The sequence below is a fragment of the Cupressus sempervirens genome, chromosome 3 (genome assembly GCF_028749045.1).
Source record: "Cupressus sempervirens isolate cs-2001-9-10 chromosome 3, ASM2874904v1, whole genome shotgun sequence".
In the NCBI taxonomy this organism is placed as follows: domain Eukaryota; kingdom Viridiplantae; phylum Streptophyta; class Pinopsida; order Cupressales; family Cupressaceae; genus Cupressus; species Cupressus sempervirens.
In genome coordinates, this window is record NC_143120.1 from 298,623,501 (window position 1) to 298,644,106 (window position 20,606).

Consider the following 20,606-nt stretch of genomic DNA (forward strand, 5'->3'; position numbering starts at 1 on the left):
GGTGCCCAAATACAACAGCCAATTGTCCTCTAAAAACCACAGTATGCAATTGACTTTGAAGGTAAATGAGACACCAAGAAACCCTGGTTGGCTTGCAGCAAATAATGGACAATTTTGATATACAACACCAAAACTGTAATAAGAATAATCAGAATTAATTCTCAGATATCCAGAGCACAATACACCTCAATCTTTTAGTGATTCAAAGTACAAACAGAGAGGAATCAGTCGTCACAAAATCCTTGTTGAAAACTTTCAACAAAATCAATAGGCAAGAATGATCAATCTTCATAAGAAAGTCCTTTTTATAGCATTAAATGAAGTGTGGCTTCATCCACACACCAAATGCCCAAGAGCTTCATGAATACACTTTTCACTTAAATACATTTTGCTTTATACTTAAGCACATATATGAATAATATAATTTATTAACTCCCTTTGGTTTCGAAAATGACCTTTTCATCAATATCATGACATTCTGTCGCACAAGGTCATTGTATCTTGTGCACAAGATTTAAAACTTTCCAATTCGTTTCTAATGAGCTATGACACTAAGGTGGCCAATATACAATACCAACAAAAATAGCAACCTTAGTGTACTTAATTAAATAATAATTATAATTCACCTGTCTTGCAAGAATGACTGTAGAAGCATCAAAATCGAAATTTGACAACACAAGCGTGATTTAGATGAAGAAAGCCGATGAATGAACTTGACTGGGTGACTTACTTTATAAAAATAGATGCTTCCTCCAAGATTCTTGGACCCCAAACTAGAAGCCAGAAATAAAAATTGAGAGCATCACTCAACTTCTCTAACTCTTTGAGCTCATCAAAACCAATTGCTGACTTATTATAAATAGTAAGTCTCTCAAAATGGAGCCAAAACTCACCATTGGCCATTGGAGAACCTAAGAACTCCACTACAAGGTCCTCTAAACACTAGTATCAGCCCACAAGGACTCAATGATGGATTGGGTCCATCAACTTTGTTGCAACTCAAGATCAGGAATTACAAAAAATAAAAAAAAATCTGTTCAAATTTGAGAAAAACAATTTTAAAAATAACCTCCAAAATTGATGAAAATAACTTTGTCTTCGTGGTGCCAAGGTCTTGCTTTGATACCACTTGTAATGAAATAACTTGGACAATAGAAGATATAATATGAAATATGCTTCAAATAGTTGATAATTATATGCCATTTTGAGAGGAAACCTTCTTTTCCACTTGAAGGGGGATACCTCCAATAATATTCAATAATAATTCAATACTCATAATGAAAGAATAAGACACACTATGCCCTATTATAACCTGTTACGCCTAATATACCACCTTGGCTGACCTTAATATTTATATATAAGTGCAAGTCCAACCCAGTGAGCTAGAATACAAAGGTTGAGGGAATACCATTGTGATCAAGAAATTGATTGAGAAATAGGAGATCTTTTGAAGTCCTAACATTTAAAAAACTTTACTGAACCTTCTATGATGTAATAAAAAAATGCAAGGAGACGTGACCAAAGCCTGGAATCAAAGGTGGTATCATCTCCATGAGAGACTATGCAATGATGGGTTTCAATGTAAAACACCAATCCTTTTGTCTAGTCATGTGCTTGGTAGCACCGAAGCCCATATACCACATAGAACTTGACTGTGACCATCTTGCCATGTTTTCGTTTGTTTTTCCACTCCCATCAAGTATTGCAACTTTCAAATGACTTCTTTTGATGCAATTTTTGGGATGATCCTTTGGCCAAAGAGGGGCTAGTAGCTTAGTTGGTAGAGCATTTCAAAAGAAAATGGAAGGTCTTACGTTTGAGTCCTAGCTTTGAAACCAAAATAGAAAATTGAAATCCAAAGACTACATCAACATTGCACAATGAGTGAAAGTTACATGAGGATGATTGCCAACCATGTTCTTAATTTGGCATATATGGTTTTAACAAGTAATAAATAAATTACGAGAATATGCCCAAATAGAATAATAAAATATAACAAACTAAAACAATCTACTATGAGACAACAATGATGTATATGCCAGCAAACTTTAATTTCTAGAAAAATCCTTTGAGAACATGATTTTATTGTGGGAGCAGTTTCAGGTTTGTCAATCTTATTTTAGTTTTAGGTGGATTTTATAATTTTTCCTAACCATAAAAGGATGAAGATTTCTTATTGGGTCATGGTCAAGATATACACCAATGTGGTGTATGGGAGCCTGCTTTTGGAAGTGTGCAAGAATATGCCTTTCCGTTTAACTTATTGATTGTTCAACTTTTGGGCTCTTAAGTTTTGACGTCATTACAAACTCATGAGTAAACGAGAACTTGCTAAACTACCTTCATTCCAATTATCACTATTATGAGAGGTTACATTCTTGACCTTGTGGGGAGAGCCCTAATAATGAAAAATGTAAAGAGAGATTCCATAAACCACCAATCACTAATAACAAGATGATGGAATGCTTATAATAGATTGTCTTCTGGACATCATTTTCTTAACATGTTGAGTTTTATAATTAAGATTTTCCAAGAGGACTATTTACATCTCAAAAACAGTTTGGGTTTGGGAATCTGACATTTTGTTTTCTTTAATGAACCTCCAGCTATTTAAGCTGCTTGGGATCTTCATCCAGTAAGGCCCCTCTTGGCCTGCACTATTAAGGAACAACATGAACAGTAGATATTTGTTCTCGAGTTCTTTCTATCTTGGAAGCCTCCTGTAGTCTACACTAGGAAATTGAACAGCTTTCTTGTGGCATGACTTGGGAGCATAGCAAAAGCTACTGCTGTTTGCTTTTGGGACTACAGATGGCATAACTTACTTCCTCTCAAAGGGCAGTCTTTGTATAATATAGAAATTTCTACAGGCCTAGTGAAAATTCACAGGTGCTGATTTCTGTTGCTTCAACATATATGGGATCAATGCTTAGGATTTTTTTTATTATTGAAAGCAATTTCTGATGATATTTTTCACATATCCCTGATGCTTCAATGGGATTATCCAACTATTTTCTCTAGTTTTCTAAGAATAATGATTTGCTAATCTTGCTTTACATTTCCACGTGGAACTATAGAGTGGCCCTACCAGGTACTACAAAATCAGCAGTCCATTTGAGTTACTAAAAAATGGAATAAGGTTAAGATTTGGTCCACATCACATTGGTCCAAAATTAAAACTTTTCCTCTGGTTTGATTTCCATGAAAAATTGTTAACAGTATATCAGAGAGTGTGGTCTAAAGTGTTGATGCGAAAATTGTATGCGAAGTTGTCTCCTGAATTTTTCTACACCAAGCAATTTATTAACTCAACCAACTTTGATGATTTTATATGATCCATTTCTTATTGAATGTTATACTTTTTCTTAATGAAGTTATTGTGAACTCGCTATACAAAGGAACAAGAAATTTCTTTATTAAGAGGAATCTTAGATCATTCATTGGTTGTTAAGAAACTAGAAATGTCTTGTTACTTTCACTTGTATCTTTTCATCTCTAACTTGTGTACTATTTGGTACAGGAATTGGGAGTTGAGGGAGATTCCTGGCAGGATGTTTTTGATGTTGTCATTGCACTTGCTGATAAACCAAACTTCTATATGTCAGATCGTCCTTTCAGGTTCTCTGTCTTTACTTCATTTCCTTTTACTGTATCATATATACAACCCAATTCAGGTAATACAAAAGAATTATTCAATTTTTTTAATACAGATTGAAAACAATATGTTGACTTCTGTTTTAGTACAAGATTATCAAGTATATCCTTTTGTATAAGTTTGGCTATATTTTTTGCATTAACCTTCATTAATTTATATATACATCTTTTAGAATCATAAAGGAAAGTAAATAAACTTAGTCCATTGTTTTGTAGGATCCAATGAATGGCGTAATTGGCTTTGACTAATGCCATTTAGATTCCATACATTTGCCTTCTTTGTGATTTTGGTTATATTTTTGCTTTGAACTTTACATGTTTTTGAGATGTCACAAAGAAAAGTGATTGAATATATTCCACTACTTTGCTTGAGCTGATCGATGTTGTAATGGATTTGGTTAATTTCATTAGACATTTGGGATGCACATTGTCTAATTATGCTGCTTATATTTTTGCAGGTGCTATGATCAAGAGAAGGATATTTTAACATTTTCAAAGGTTGACGCATTTGAGTCTAATAAGATATACTATCATGGAAGCTTGAAATCCTTTCTAGAAATAACAAAATGGAAAGGAAATGAGGTAGGTTTCCTGGTTGCTATAACAACTGTCATGTGCCTCTATATGCCATTATTTCTTTTTTTGTGTTTGTTCGTAGCATTAGCAGTTTATTCTTTGATTTGGATGATTGAAATAAACCCTAGAAGCATAACAAGATTTTATCTTTCTTATATAGTTTGACAAAATAGAATTTAATCATAATTTTCGAATTAATTGGCGAGTTATTGTTAAGTGTTGAAGAAACTTTAATTAGTCTGTGCCAGAATTTCTACTAATAAGGTACAATAATCTGGAAAGGGATATCGTCTGAATCGGAAACACCGTTAATGAAGTCACAAGCCATAGGTAGCACATGTTTGATTCTAGAATATGGGATATAGAGTTCCTTCAGGATATATTTGCATGCTTGAGAAAACATAGAACATTTAAGATGTTGAAAGTCCAATTGGTCTCATATTACTGCAGAGAAGCCTAGAGATCAGCCCAAACAAGTAGCTGACCAAATGTCTCACATTTCACAATGAAATAACAGTACTCAAAGGATAATATTCATGTTGATTTTATTTAATTCAAAATATGCAACAAAACATTTGCTTACATAAAATAAAACTAAAACAACATTTCATTGATGGCCTTCATAGCCTCTCTCTGTAGGAGATTTATTTACTCTTGCTATCGTTTAGTCATGCTCATTAAGTAATCATTGTGCTCTATTTTTTATCTTGTTGTGGCACATTTAATTTTCTGAAAATCTATATGTTCAGACACGTAACTTCCGCCACTATTGCCTCTTAATTTTTGTTTTAAAAATTTGCAATCTTCTCTTCATTGCCTCTTTTTAATTCTTCATTTGATTGCTTTCTGCATTTAACCTCAAAGAGGCATCCAACTCTTCATTTGCTCAAGTTACTTTTCATCTCCACTTCAAGAAGCTTGCCTTTTCAGTTTTCTCCAGCATTGATATTTTTAATCACTTGAAAATTTAGTTGAATATATGAATTTGGAGACCTTTACATTCATATCAATTTAAATGTAGGAACCAATAGTTCACCAATTTAATATTAACTGTGCTGAAGAGAGAAAAGGATACCCAAAAGCGTATAGAAAATTGTTGTTAGCTTTTAGTTTTCGGTTTTGATTTTGGATGTACAACTACAAACATCATTGATTTGCTCTAAACACTTGAACATTAGGAGTACCCACCTTTATCTTTGGGAATACATTTGGATCAGAATTTTTCTACAAGAAATGACATGATACAAATTAAGCCAAAATCCTAGGAAAAACATTTCTGTTCACTTGGTGTTTCAACTTTCAACCCCCTTTACAGCATTTCTTTTCAAATTTTGTAACTTTGTGCTTGTGAGTGACTTCTTGAGGCTCTCTATATTAGTGTGTTCTAAATCTGGGTTGGGGATGGACTTTATTATTCACATGAGATGCCTGAAATCATCAAAAGAGACCAAAAACTTAGAAAATAAAGAATAACACTTTTTTGGGCAATGCAGGATCACCCATGGACCTAGGTGCTACGCATTGGACACATCGGGTAAGTAAAATTGTGAACATAACTCACAAATGGTGTTGAGTTGTATGACTATACTCCCAACTGGAAAAAATGTGCAACATAGTTCTATACTATCATAAATGCTTGCTATATTTTTCTTTTTCCTCCTCTCCACCATCTGCTTGGAACTCTCACTATCTTCATTTACCAAATGTGTTCTTCACTCTTTTCTTTGTTTTTGGATCCTTGTCCACCATTTGCCGACCACCTCCTCCAAAATACTCTTATCTCACTCTTTTTTGCTATGGATTTGAACCTACCATAAACCATCGACCTTGTTAATTCCTTGTAACTTTGACAAGACAAGTGTTCTAATTTTCAGATTAGTCTGATCTGGATGCATGAGTTCCCTTAAGTATTGGTCAGTAGAACATATTGCCCCCTCTAGATAGATTGACATCTTCCTTGTGGCTTTTATAAGCCTTCTTATTTACTAGTGTGGTTAGTTAGTTACTAACCATTAGTAACTCTTGGAATGGGCACCAATCTTGAGAAAACAATTGTGTTGTTAAGTAGGCCAACCTAGAGAGGGACATGTCCATTCAATGAACATGCCCCTTGAGTTAGGTATAAGGGAGGGCAAGATTGCAGATTAGAAGACATACCGAAATCTATAAGTCTGCTCTTCTAGCAATTTGCCCAAATAGAATCATATATAAGAATGTAAACATTTGTAGAAAATCCAGAAATTTAACATGGTATTAGAGCCTGGTTGCAAATGTAAGAAAGAGTCTAAGATGGAATTATTTTCTCAGACCATGGGAGAAATACTGCACTGCTTCTTGCTTCCGTCCACGCTGATGCAAAAGTTATATATTGGCTGATGAAAACTAGAGATTGAGGAAAGTTCTAAGGCTTTGAAGATTTGCTTACTGCTTACACTATTCTGGAGGTTATTTTTAAGATATACGTAGACTCATTAAATCCCTTGAAAAGTTAACTTGAATGAGAAGTGAAGAATTTTGAAAACAAATGCATGGCATTTTGAATTGTGGGACCAAGGAAGTGAAACAGAAATTGCAGTGGAGTTTTCATTGTCTCTGGTATACTGCAGAATGATGATGCCATTTAAGATAGGAGTTAACCAATTGCATGGGACACGCACGACAATAGGCAATGATCACAAAATGGAGTTGTTTTGATTGCATGTCATATGTTGATACAATTTTATCAGACAAGTGATTTCTAAATCATAATCCCTGGTCACCATTGCTGATGGGTTTGTGGGCTTAAATATTAAGCAGACCATATTCCTTGCATTTCATGTAACTAAGTTCCAAAATACAGAGGTCTTCAATTATAAATATTATGTATATGTATCTTGGTCCAAATGAATAATAATATACTAACGTTGGATAGGGTAGTTGGGGCATTGAATACATACGTAAGTTGTGAAGAAGGATAAGACAACATAGCGATTATTCAACATTGAGGAAGAACTCTCGAGTAGAAAATGGACAATGGAATTGGGTAAGCCTATATAATACTACCCCAACAGTCTAAAATTTTGATGAAGCATGGGAACTGAAAGGATAAATTTAAAGATACCTTTCCTTGCTGGTTGTGCATGCCTCATGGGTATATGAGGATCCCTCACTAATTGCATCAAACTAAATATGATAAATTTATATATGATAAATTTAATTTATGAAGCGGAAAATTAACATTGCAGATGGTTTCATTATTATAAAGCATGAATATCAAGGATGATGATCGTTACTCAGAGCAAAGATTGGCAACAAATCTAATTACAAAGTGTACATCAGAGGAACGCTGGTGTATGTTTGTTTGAATCGAGCATTGAGATAGAAAGGCCAAAACAAACGGAATGAACATGTGCGGATATGGAGCTCACTATGATGATGCCCTCATACCGTATCAATTAGAATTGGAAGTTGGAGGTTTGAGAAGATATACTGTCATAAGAACTGATGCCCAACTTGGTCTCCCTGTGTGATAGAAAGCACTTATAGATTGCAGCCAAGTAAAATATAACGCATATAAAATCTCCGCGGGAAGCATGGAAGTGCATGAATCGAAGTATATCTACTCGACCACATATATGGTTCGATTACCTTCACATATTAAGGAGTCATAATATATTGGCACTATAATTATATTGGGTAGGCAAGCTATTAGATAGGTCTTGATAACATTTGTTTGTTTATGTTAACAAATCGGTTGCATACCTTATGGTGGAAGGTATAACCGAATAGAGCCTATTTAAGGTGTGGAAACATTTGAATTGATTATGAGTTAAAGTGGTACACGATAAAAGATGTGGGCCAGATACTAATTTATAGAACTGACATTCAGGCTACAGAAGTTTCTAATAGAAGATATGGGTTAATTACCTTAAAGAGTTATATGTCTGAGTTTCATTTGAAAGTTGTTCACAAACTAATGTAAATGAAAATTGGGTTAGAGCTCTGAAATGCTATGAGATTTGTTACTGTAATTAGGAATTGTTGCTCCTTGGGATGAAGCCATTTGAAACACTTTATTTTAAACAAAATTTTGGGATACAACGGCATGCAGGAAAAGACCTTGTTTAAATTACGAGCTATAATTTGAAAGGTAGAGCAAAATTATTTGATATGCATGTGTACCGGTTGAATGCCTATTTGACTTGTAATAACATTTGGCAAAATCTGAAGTATCGATATGCATAGTGGATTTGAGTTTTGTCCTACCTGTAGATTGCCTTTATACAGATTTCTTGAAAACGATAATATCTCCATTATCAATATTAGCTGTAGATAGATTTGAGATGATCATTAACAAGTGTAAAATTTTTTTGTCAGTTCCTGGATATGGAGACATTTGGAGAATTTACAGTGAGTAAGTCGAATGCGGCTCTACTGAAAGGAAACTCCCATTCAGAATAAGTTTGATCCACTATAAAAGGGAACCTTGCAATAAGAACAAATGATTCTATCATCTTAGACAAACTTGATTATTTTGTTTGAGAGGGAGTTCATCAATGAAGATAACTCGTGGATAGAATCACTGATGAGATGCACATGGATAAAGATTACATCATCAGACTATAGATCATTAAGATAAACATTTTACTCAAGGCAATTTTGATCTTCCCTTAAGTCCAAGAGGGAGTGTTAATGATTGTGGACTTAGAAAAGATGCATTCTGTATAACCTTATAACCATTCAGATTATTAGTATTGGTTAGAAAAGAGGGAAGAAAGTGACATCATGCTGTGACACTAAGATCATGGATATTAGCATGGTATGCCTTCCTCACAAAAGGAGAAGCTAAATGATCTGCAAACATGAATCTTGACTCAGAGGGAGTAGACCATGCTTTATTGATTCCCAAGTAATAAAGAATTTGTAGTAGAGAATCATAAGTATCATCTTATAAGAAGGTTATATGTCAGGGAGAGTACCTAGAAGATCAAGTTGACTCCCTAGGATCTAGGTCATACAAACTTAGACTGAGTGTACCATGTCAAGATTGTGTATACTCATAAAGTACAAAAGCTTTCGTCAAAGTTATGATGGAAAAATAAGTATCTATTGTACTTGAGCTCTTCTTTTACCTTATGTCTATAATATCTTTCATTTGTATTTTTTATAAGAAGAGTATATGCCTTGATTTTCTTTTCTTTTCTGAAGAATGTTCTTGTAGGAAAGAATTTTTCGATTTAGTGGGAGTTTGACATCTCATCAAGGCAACCTTGAATAAGGAGCTCGAAAGATTTGATATCCAGTAGGAGTCTGGAAAATCTAAAGTGAGCAACCATCTGATGGGCCTACCTTTATAAACATCATGGTATGGAAGCATTTCGCAGCAAATAGTCTTGCAACATCAATTGTAGTAATAGAAAACAATCTTCTAGCAAGAATTTACAGTGGTAGCAAATGATCTTATGGTATTTTAAATCAATAGAGGACTACTGGAAAATCTTGAATAGATTCAAGATTGTTTTGTGAAAGAGACATTTCGATGTCTATGAATCACAACCTGGATAAAGAGAGAATTTAGTTATTCTCTAGACTTTATCCTTAGCTACTGGAAATTAGAAAGCAAGTGTTCTTATCAAACCTCTTTGAGAGTGATCATCTCAGGAAAGATCCAAGTATGATTGATTTGTTTTATATTCTTATGATAATTTATATTATTGTTAGGATATTGACTGTTATGGGGCTTCGCCATTTGTGTTTGTTATTTAAGAGGTGACGATCTCTGAAGTAATGAACACTTGTATAAAGACATTATAAGAGGTGACGATCTCTGAGATAATGTTTTAACCAGTAGAGAACTACTGACAAATTTGGATGAATTTAAGATCATGTTGTGATGGAGGCATTTCTATGTCTATGAATCACAACTTGGATAAAGAAAGAATTTAATTATTCTCCAAATTTTATCCATTGTACTGATAGATCTTAATTCAAGATCATGTTGTGTGCCTATGAGTCACAACTTGGATAAAGGAAGAATTTAATTATTCTCCAGATTTTATCCTGTGTAAGGCATTCTAGTAATGGATTGTTGGTAGAATCTAGATCTTGGATGAAATCAAGATCATGTTGTGACAGTGACATTTCTAAAACTCCAGACGTCACAACTTGGGTAAAGGGAGAGTTTATTTATTCTCTAGTCTTTATCCTGAGTATTGCATTCTATGCAATACTGTTATCACAAGTTTAGGTAATACTTCATATCACAAGCATTGTCAAATACCTTGTGTTACAAGCATATGTGATTCGATAGTTTGTATTACGAACAATGCTTAGTGATTTGATCACAAGCTCCAGTGATAACTTATATTACAAGATTTGAAATATTATATGTTTTCTAGTATCATTTGTATAATGATACATCATGCTTGAAATTCAGAAAGGTATAGAGTGTATATCTATGCTTAGTCATCTCTATTGATGTTGCTAGATATGTCTCTATCATTTATCTTATCAAGTTAAGAGGGAGTGTTAATTCCTTGTAACTTCGACAAGACAAGTGTTTTAATTTTCAAATCAGTTTGATCTGGATTCATGAGTTCCCTTAAGTATTGGTCACTAGAACATATTGTCCCCTTTAGACAGATCGACATCTTCCTTGTGGCTTTTATAAGCCTTCTTATTTACTAGTGTGGTTAGTTAGTTACTAACCATTAGTAACTCTTGGAATGGGCACCAATCTTGAGAAAACAATTATGTTGTTAAGTAGGCCAACCTAGAGAGGGACATGTCCATTCAATGAACATGCCCCCTGAGTTAGGTATAAGGGAGGGCTAGATTGCAAATTAGAAGACACACCAAAATCTATAAGTCTGCTCTTCTAGCAATCTGCCCAAATAGAATCATATATAAGAATGTAAACATTTGTAGAAAATCCAGAAATTTAACAGACCTCTACCATGTTGCATTCCCATCTTCATCTTTTGTGAGAATCAACTGACCATCACCTATCTTCAAAGAATCTTCTGCCCAAATTTTATTCACCATTACATCTGCATACCAGTCTGCAACTACTACATCTTCATCATTGCAAATATGATGAAAATCAACAGTTTCCATTTTCTCTTTTGCACTCTTCTGTTTCATTTTGTCTTCCAAAGTACTAACCACTGCTGTAACTCCTTCCTCTTCTGTACCATTTACTTGATATACTGCTGTTTTCTCATTCTTTCTTTCCTCTTCATCTACACATATAACATCATCTTCCTCATTAAAATAAAATATTTTATTGCTTGCCTCTTTCATTGCTACAGGTGCTATATCTCCTTCACCTTACCTGTAAACTGCAATTCTATTTTCCAACAACTTCATGTCTTTCAAAGGACACTCATCGATCACTGTAACATCATTTTCTTCTTCATTTTCTGCACTTTCTTTTTGCCTCTTAAGCTACTGCAATCTCTTCTTTTTCCTCTTGATCGTTTGCACATAGATTTCCACATCTTCTTTTTCATTTTTCTTTTTTACACACATAATATCACTTGGAATCATATCATTACCAAAAGAATAATGGGACTCAACCTCAGTCATTTTTCCCCTCTCTATTCTGCTCAGCTACTGCAACTTCTTTTCCCACTTCCACTCCTTTACGCTGCAATGGATTCAAGACATACTCTTTCCCACATTTTATTATGATAGGTGTTTTCTCTGCAATTATGTATAGCTTCTCTATTATTGAGCCATAGTTGACCAAATAAAATACAGGATCTATCCATAGGTACTGCAAATACAATTTTATCCTTATATCTATGAATCTGAAAAAAGTACACATTGTTACTCACCCAAATTTGATAATATTCTCACAATCAAGAAATGCAGTGTGAGCTAGGATGCTTCCTTGTCTTCAATTTCAAATTCTCAACCATTTCCAATGACACCAAGTTGTTTGTGCTACTGCTGTCCACAACTACTCTGCAACATGTTTCACAAATTGCAAATAGTTTGAAACAAAATACTCCTTTGAATGGGCTCTTGCTTCTCTTTTGTGGCTTTAAAAGAGACTTTCTTCATCATCAAACATTTTCTTTGTGTCAAAGAGATTTTGTCAAACATTTTTCGCTTGCTCTCAATTTGCAACCTGTAGAAAACACAATCATTTTTTCAGAGCTTCACAGCTCTCATTTTCCCAGGGCTCCTCACACACATGCAACAATTCCCTTTGAGCTCTTCAACACAACTGCAGTCTCTACCCATAGGTCTTGGTGTAAACTTTACCCACTTAGCATTTTCTCACTTTGATACCAGATAATGCAAGCAAGCTTGGGGAATAAAAATTTCACATCTCACACAAATTTCACTGTGCTGAAAAGGACACTTATGTTTAAATTGTACTATTTAATGTAATGACATGTGGCATTCGACATGTGTTGAGTCATGGAAATACGTAGAGTTGTATTTAATATTAAGAGTTATGCTTTGAGAAATTGGTGAGACCTTTGTTTGGAATGTGAAGAGTCTCTCCTTATGTTATATATATCACATCTAGTGATAGATGTTGCACACTTGAATTTCATTATCAATAAAATGATCTTTTGCTGTGTGTGGCTAGGTTTTTCCCTTCATTCTGAAGGGTTTTCCTAGGATAATTCAAAGTGTCACTTGTTTCTTTTCGAATCTCTCTTATTGCCATTTATCATTGATTTATGGGCTTTATCTTTAACATGGTATCAGAGCTAGGTTACAATAGTGAAGAATATGTATGTCTGCATGACTTTACAAATGGCTGGCTAAGGAATTTTTTGTTGTGAGGCGTAATGGTAAAGGCAATTGTGGGAGATGAATTTGTGTGCAGACAATGAAATTCTGTCATGTTGCTTAGATCATGACTTTGTGATGGATTGCTTTTGATTTGTTGGAATTTCACGGAAAATTATTTATGGTTTGATTCTCCTTTGTGGATCGAACCGGTGACGTGGTATGCAGGTGGAAATTGCAATTGCTTTGCAGCCTTGTTATTTTTTCCATACTCAATCTCACTTCTTCCTGCCATGTCCTTATCTTGAGTGTCAAAATGCACAGCTAAGTTTTTATTTCCTCTTTTACTTATATTTTTGAATATTGTAGTGTATCAAAGATTGTACTTAGAGTTTCTTTATGCATGAATTTTGTCCTGTTTCAGCTGGAAAGTGCATTGATTAAGCACATTTTCTCAACTCTGAAATTGCAATGCACAAAGAGAGGATGCATGTGCACGCTTGTAGATTTGGGGGCTATCAACATCTTATTCATCTTGGGCATTTGATCTCTTGTTCGGGTTGTTTTTCAGGGTGAAGCATGATCAAATCCCAATGAAGATGAAATATGCAAAGCGTAAAAAGCTCTTGCCTGTCATCTTGAGAAGGATCTTGGTGATCCTATTGCTGTTGCTCATTCAGACCATCATTTGATATTAAACTCTTCATGTAGCTTCGACTTGTGTTCCTCCTTGCAAATTACATTTGTGATCAAATCTTCGATCACTCCAGCTTGAACTTGATCTCTTCTGTCTTCAATGACAAGTCATTTCTATTGTTGCAGTCATTCGAGATTGAGGAAAGAATATGTAGTGATGCAAGCTTCGCGTTGGAGAACATCAAAGGCATATGTGAGGATTCTTTATGGGGCTGAACTTGTATTGGGCGTGTGCGTATTATAAATTCTGACGCCACCCCAGTCATGGTGGTTTTTGTATCAAAGAGTGTTTCCCCCTACATCATTCAACTATTGCAGCTATTCCAATTGATTTGTATTCGAATCTGAGCAATGGCTTTCGATAGTTGCAATAGGGATTATGATGTCACCTTGGACAATGATATGCTTATTTTATCTGGACTTTTCAATCCAACTTGGCTCTCGTTTGTTCTCATGTGGATGTGCTTCAGTGGCATTGAGTCTTTAGCGATTGAGTTTCTTGTTAATGTAGTCTAGAGGTAGCGTGTATCTCTTTAATGAATTGGCACTGAGAAATGATGACTTGGAACTGTTTTTTTCTGGGCCTAAGATGCACTCCATTTAAAAGTAATTGAAGAGTCTTCTTTTCCATGTAACCATCAATTCTCAGCAGCCCGTGTGAGCATCGTCAATTTTAACAACATGTCTAGGATTCACCGGATGCAGAATCAAGAATGGTCATTTTTGACTTATCCTTGATGCGTCTTCTTTGGATCAACGGGTCTCGTCATTTTTGGATGTATTATCATTCATCAGAAGCTGTTTTTTGTTGATGATTCAAATGATGGAATTGGTGATAATATATAGAGTTCATTTGATCATGGTTGCTCGATGGTTTGGAGACATTTCCTTGTTTTATTTCCAGCAGTGATTCTCATTTAATGATTATTAAAATTACGATGTGTATGGTGCGAATAGAATATCAAGCCGACATTGTGTGAGTCACAATTTTTGAGTTTGAAGGCATCGTGTTGGGTTGGTAGCTAGAGGTGACTTCCTATCAATATCATGTTTGTAATGAGAGAGTAGGATGGAGATTAAACTATGGAAATGATTTCTGCATGTTTCAAGGAGAAACAAAAACTCTTTAAAGACTTTGTGTTGGCATCTTACCATTAGCATAAAGATGAGTAGTTCTTGATTAAGCATTCTTGATGAGTATGCTATTGTATTAATATCTATGACTGATTGGTTTTTTATCTCTTATCGTTGTGGGATGCAACAAGAAAGGCAATAGGTTTCTTTAAATAAGGAGATCTTGTGCTTTAGAGAGAGATTTAAACTTTAGAGGGAGGCTTAATAATTAAGAGGGAGTACTTATGGAATCCCCTTTCGTTCTCATATATGCTTGTAATACTTGTGGAATTTGTAAATTTGAGACTTAAATGGAACTGAGTCTTATTTTGTTATGCCTATTTCTATTCTTGTATGAATAAATGAGACTGTAAGAATCAACTATGATATCTCTTTCACTGTGTGATAGTGAACATCGTGTTGAGAGAGTCCATGGTGTCATCACGTTGAGAGATTCTGTGATGGGAGTTGGATGTTGTGTTGAGAGATTCCATGACAATTCACGTTGAGAGAGTCTATGATTAAAAGCTTAGCTACGAGTCTTACAAATCTGTTATGTTGAATGATTCCATGATTATTGACGATGAGTCTTACAGTCTCTTAGTGACGTGTTGAGAGATTCCATGAAAACTGTAGGGTTTTATGTTGAGTGATTCCATGAAATTGTATAGGATCCATGTGATTAGATTTTATCATTGACATTTTGGTTGCAATCTTGTGTGATTGATCAGCTAAAGATCTCTCTCAGGCTAAGAGAGAGTGTTGAAGATTGTAGCTGCGATAGAGATCTTTATCTCTAGAAATATAGACGTTATTATCATTGTTGTCACCTTTAACTCGAAATGACACATGTTTAAATTGTACTATTAAATGTAATGACATGTGGCATTTGACAATCGTTGAGGCATGAAAATATGTAGTTGTATTTAATATTAAGAGTTACAATTTTGAGAAATAGGTGAGACCTTCGGTTGGAATGTGAAGAGTCTCTCCTTAAGTTATATATATTGCATCTAGTGATAGCAATTGCACAATGAATTTCATTATCAATAAAATGATCTTTTTTTATGTATGGTTGGGTTTTCTAAGGATAATTTGAAGTGCCTCTTCTTTGTTTTCCGATCTCTCTTATTGTCGTTTATCATTGATTTTTGGGCTCTATCTTTAACATTCATAGCCTCTCTTTGTAGGAAACTCACTTACTCTTGGTTTCATTTACTCATGCTCTCTAAACAATGGTCGTGCTCTATTCTTTATCTTCTCATGGAAGATTTAACTTTATGAAAATCCATATGCAAAGTCAATTAACTCTTGCCACCATTGCCTCTTAATTGTTGTTTTAAAACTCTGCAAATTGTTCTTCCATGACTATTTTTTATTTTGTTTTTGAATGCTTATTAAATTCAACCTAAAAGAGGCATCCTGTTAAAGTAACTAAGATCTTTTCTGCAAATGTATAATCATGGCCATTGTTATTGACGATTTCCAAATGCAGATTTGGATCTCATACAAGTATGAGAAGAGGAGACATGTCTCTTCAAGAGACATGTTCCTATAGTTAATCATCTTTAGTTAACTATATGTAGAACTCACCTTTAAGCATATATGTTATTAATATATTAACCACATATGTAATATATTATTATATAACGTATAATATATATAATATTACATATTATATATTATTATTATTATCAATAATATAAGACATAAAACAATGTTCATATAAATTATGAATACAATGTAACAAACAAATTTTCTTAACCAATTTAAATCACCTAATAATCTGATTTAATAAGTAACTGATTCCATTTCACATGACAATGACTTCCATTAACTAACTATGGTAAAAGTAATTGTTTCTATTTTAACTGTATTTCATGCTCAGCTAATATAACGAGATCAAGAGAAACAATTAAATAAATAAATACATTGCTAACATTTTAACCTTTTCTAATTGATAACATATTCAGCTGAAAACAAAGTAACAACTAACTTTTGTATCAACTAATATATTTATTGAAATTATGCTATTAGAAACTAAACTATCTAATTATTTTTCTAAGGATTAAAGGTAAAAGTGCAAAAGAAACATACAGAAATAACGGAAGAATCCCTTTATCTTGTTGTTCAAGCCTAGGCATTGGTGAGAGGAGAAGCATTGACATAGGCTTAACCTCCCAACTTTGGACCATACTTATCCTCACACATCCGTATTAGAACAATCCTCTCTACCTTGAGATCGGGTTTGGGATGTTTTTTAGTCCAGCCATCCGAGCTACCCGGTGGTTTGAGTGCCCCATCAGTTATACCTATATAACTGACATCTATGGACAATCAAGTGATCTCAAGATTGGCACATATGCCTATAACCTTGGCCAAGGATTTCAATTGGGTTCATGAACCCAATCACTACCACTGGACTTGACAACAGATTCCATTATCGGGACATGCGTAAGCTATTAATTATTTATTAATCCAATTTGATTTCATTATTTGTTTTTGCAGGGTTTATTTCCACCTCTTCACCATTCAATGGCTTCTTTGCCGGGCGAATTCCTCGGTGTCCACATGATTATGAACATTCGGATATTGTTTTACACCTCTTCACCAATTCTATGGCTTCTTTGCCAGGTGAATTCCTCGGTGTCTGTATGATTATGAGCATTTTGATATTATTTTACACCTCATCACCATTTCTATGGCATCTTGCCGGTGAATTCCTCGGTGTTAATAGTATTATGAATATGTTTGGAAAATTTATTAAAGCATGTGCATTGATGTGGATTTATGTAATCAATCAAGTTTGATACAACTACCAAATGAATTCATAAATGATATATACTCAGGTATACTCGATGAATGATCTCATATACACTTCAGAATACAAATAGCTAGTATTATAAATTGATATCTATTTAACATGCCTAGCCAGCTATGGATGGATACTCAAATCAGAGAGAAAAGGATTTGAAAAAATATTTAATTTATTCTCAACCCTATCATTATGTATAGGCTGAAGATAGATTTTAAACTCAGTAAAATCGAATCATGAAATACATTGCTTCTAAGGTATTCAATCTTGAAAATAGGAAGATCCGTTTTCAGTCGACTTATCTTTGAAAACAAAATAAAAGAAAATCAGGAGTCGTAACCTGTGGTTGGATTGTGACTCCTTGCTCTGGCCGGGTCTCTTGTCCACCCGCTAACTTGAGACTGGTCCCAGACTTCAGTTGTCGGTAGTGTTAAGAAGAAAACAGGGATTCGGGGTGTGAAATGATGAAGGATATTCGGCTGTGAACTTCCAACTTGACTCAATATGAAAACACAACAATATGGAGATAGGAGAGAATAGAAAGATAGGAGGTATGCTTCATCTAATTTGATCATGTCTTCTTAAAGACTTAGTTGAGAATCCTCGGCTTCTATCGGTTTCCAAGATGACTATTCGGATACAACATGAATTTGATTTTAAAAGAATTAAAGAGGGAAAAGAAATAAGGAGGAATTGAAGAGTTTAAACTTTATTTTATTATTATTATATGGTCTTATATACGTTCACATAAGTATATTGATGAGGTGACATCATTAGATTATATTATTGTAATTTATTGGTGCCATTTCATTTTTATATTTATGTGTTCATATTTAAGTGTTTATTATAATGATAAGAAAAATTATTAATCAATCTCTAAAGGTATGAATTGTATTTTAATTTAGATCATTTTATGTTTTTATTATATTGTTTACCTAATAGCTCATGTGGTCCCATAATGTAACCTGTGGAGAAGTCTTCGTATCCTTTCCAAGGAAGTCTTAGGTCATCCTTGTCGATCCTCATGACTGAACCAAACGACCATCCCATTTTGATGATCCCGTTTAGCAATGCTTCCCCTCTCTTTAGTCTTCTCCTGCAATCACCCAAGCAAAACATCCTCGCCAAAACATTAATTCAAAAATATATTGATCGTTAATTCAAATCAAACAACTGCTAGTCATCTAATCTTAGTTATAGGTTACTGATCATTTCATCGTCTATAAATAACTAACTCATTTCACATGATTATGAAAAGAAATAATTTGTTAACAATTGGTACAACTTATATAAATAACTAACTTGTTTCACATGATTAGGAAAGGAAATAATTCATTAACCAACAGTTATGATCAAATTAAAAATTAGGGAAAAACTTGGGATGTAACATACCTTCCCCCTTAGATTTTTCATCGTCCTTGATGAACAACAAAATTTAAAAAATATTTAATGAGTTTGTACAGGAAGAAAATAAATTTTCAATTTCCAATTCTAGAGAAAACATGGTAATGTTTTTGGAAAATTTTATGATAATCCTCCCAAGTGGTGTTATCCTCAACATATTGGTCCCATTGGACCTTGCACTGAGTTACCTCCCGATTTCGTAAGTGCAGCTTACGCACCTCAAGTATTCTGAATGGTCTTACCTCTACCACCCCTGGTTTTCACACTTGCAGTAATTTCCATTCGATCATATGATCATGGTGGGTAATGTACTTTTTAAGATATGACACATGGAAGACGTCATGCATCCTAGCAAGGGTTGGTGGTAAAGCAAATTCTGTAAGCTACTTGGTTCACAACTTCCAGTACTTCAAAGGGTCCCCACATATCTCAGGGCTAATTTAGCATTCTTGCCAAACTTGATAGTACTCTTCTGAGGTTTAACTGTTAATAATACCTTGTCCCCTACTAAGAATTCTCTAGGTGTTCTTCTGGCATCAGCATAACTTTTCTGTCTGTTGTTAGCTTCCTTTAATCTTTGACAAATCTAGATTATTTGCTCTGCCATCTCTTGAAGCATTTCCGATCCAACAATGATTCTATCTTTCAACTAATTCCAATTCACTGGATTTCTACATTTACAACCATACAAAGCCTCAAAGGGAGCCATTTTAATGGTGGATTGATAGGAGTTGTTATATGCAAATTCTACCAAGGGTAAGTATGTTTCCCATTGGTACTGTGGGTCCATACAGTATACTCTCAGTAGATCTTCTAATACTTGATTCACCCGTTCCATTTAACCATCTTTCTTAGGATGATAAACTGAACTAATGTTTAATTTAGTACCCAAGGTTGAAAACAATGTTTGCCAGAATCTGGAAGTTATCCTAGCATCCCTATATGAAATAATTTTCTTTGGAATTCCATGTAGTCTAAAAATTTCTTTCATAAATTTATGGGCAATCTTTGGTACTCCATCAGTTAAATTCCCTGGTATAAAATGAGCAACCTTTGTCAATCTATCAACCACGACCAAAATGGTATTGTGTTGATTTTGTGTCATAGGTAATCCTTGTACGAAATCCATGGATATTACCTGCCATTTCCACTCGGGTACCTCATTAGGGTGTAACACACTTGTTGGGTACTGATGTTCTGCTTTTACTCTCTGGCATTCCAAAGTCCAAACAACTAGCAACAAATTTTTTTATTTCCCTTTAAATTCCTTTCCAGAAATATAGGGGTTTTATATCAGATAGCATTTTTGTTACTCCCGGGTGTCTTGAATATGAGATGAATGGAATTCTTCTAAAATCAGTCTTTGGAGTTCAGGGTTGTTGGGTACATAAATCCTGTTGTGATACCTTAGTAATCCATCCTCTTCTAAGCTAAACTCTATATACTTGGGATCTTGTGGGTCCCTGATAAGAGCTAGGTTGACTTCCACATAAAATTCATCATGTTCTAAGTGTTGTAAAATCTGATCTCTTAACCTGAAGTTTACAGTAGTTATTGCCGAGATGTGTCTTCTCTGGCTTAGGGCATCCGCCACTTTATTTTCCTTGCCTTTAATATA

At 34.3% G+C, this 20,606-nt stretch overlaps 1 protein-coding gene across 1 annotated transcript in view; it reads left to right on the forward strand.

Annotated features, from left to right (window-relative positions):
* Positions 1 to 20,606, forward strand: part of LOC149566163 (HAD-superfamily hydrolase, subfamily IG, 5'-nucleotidase) — a 169,450-nt gene that overhangs the window by 84,671 nt on the left and 64,173 nt on the right. Inside the window, exons 9-10 of the mRNA XM_089819584.1 lie at positions 3,521 to 3,618; positions 4,113 to 4,236. Of these exons, the coding sequence (XP_089675710.1) occupies positions 3,521 to 3,618; positions 4,113 to 4,236 (222 nt within the window). The remainder of the gene's footprint in view (positions 1 to 3,520; positions 3,619 to 4,112; positions 4,237 to 20,606) is intronic.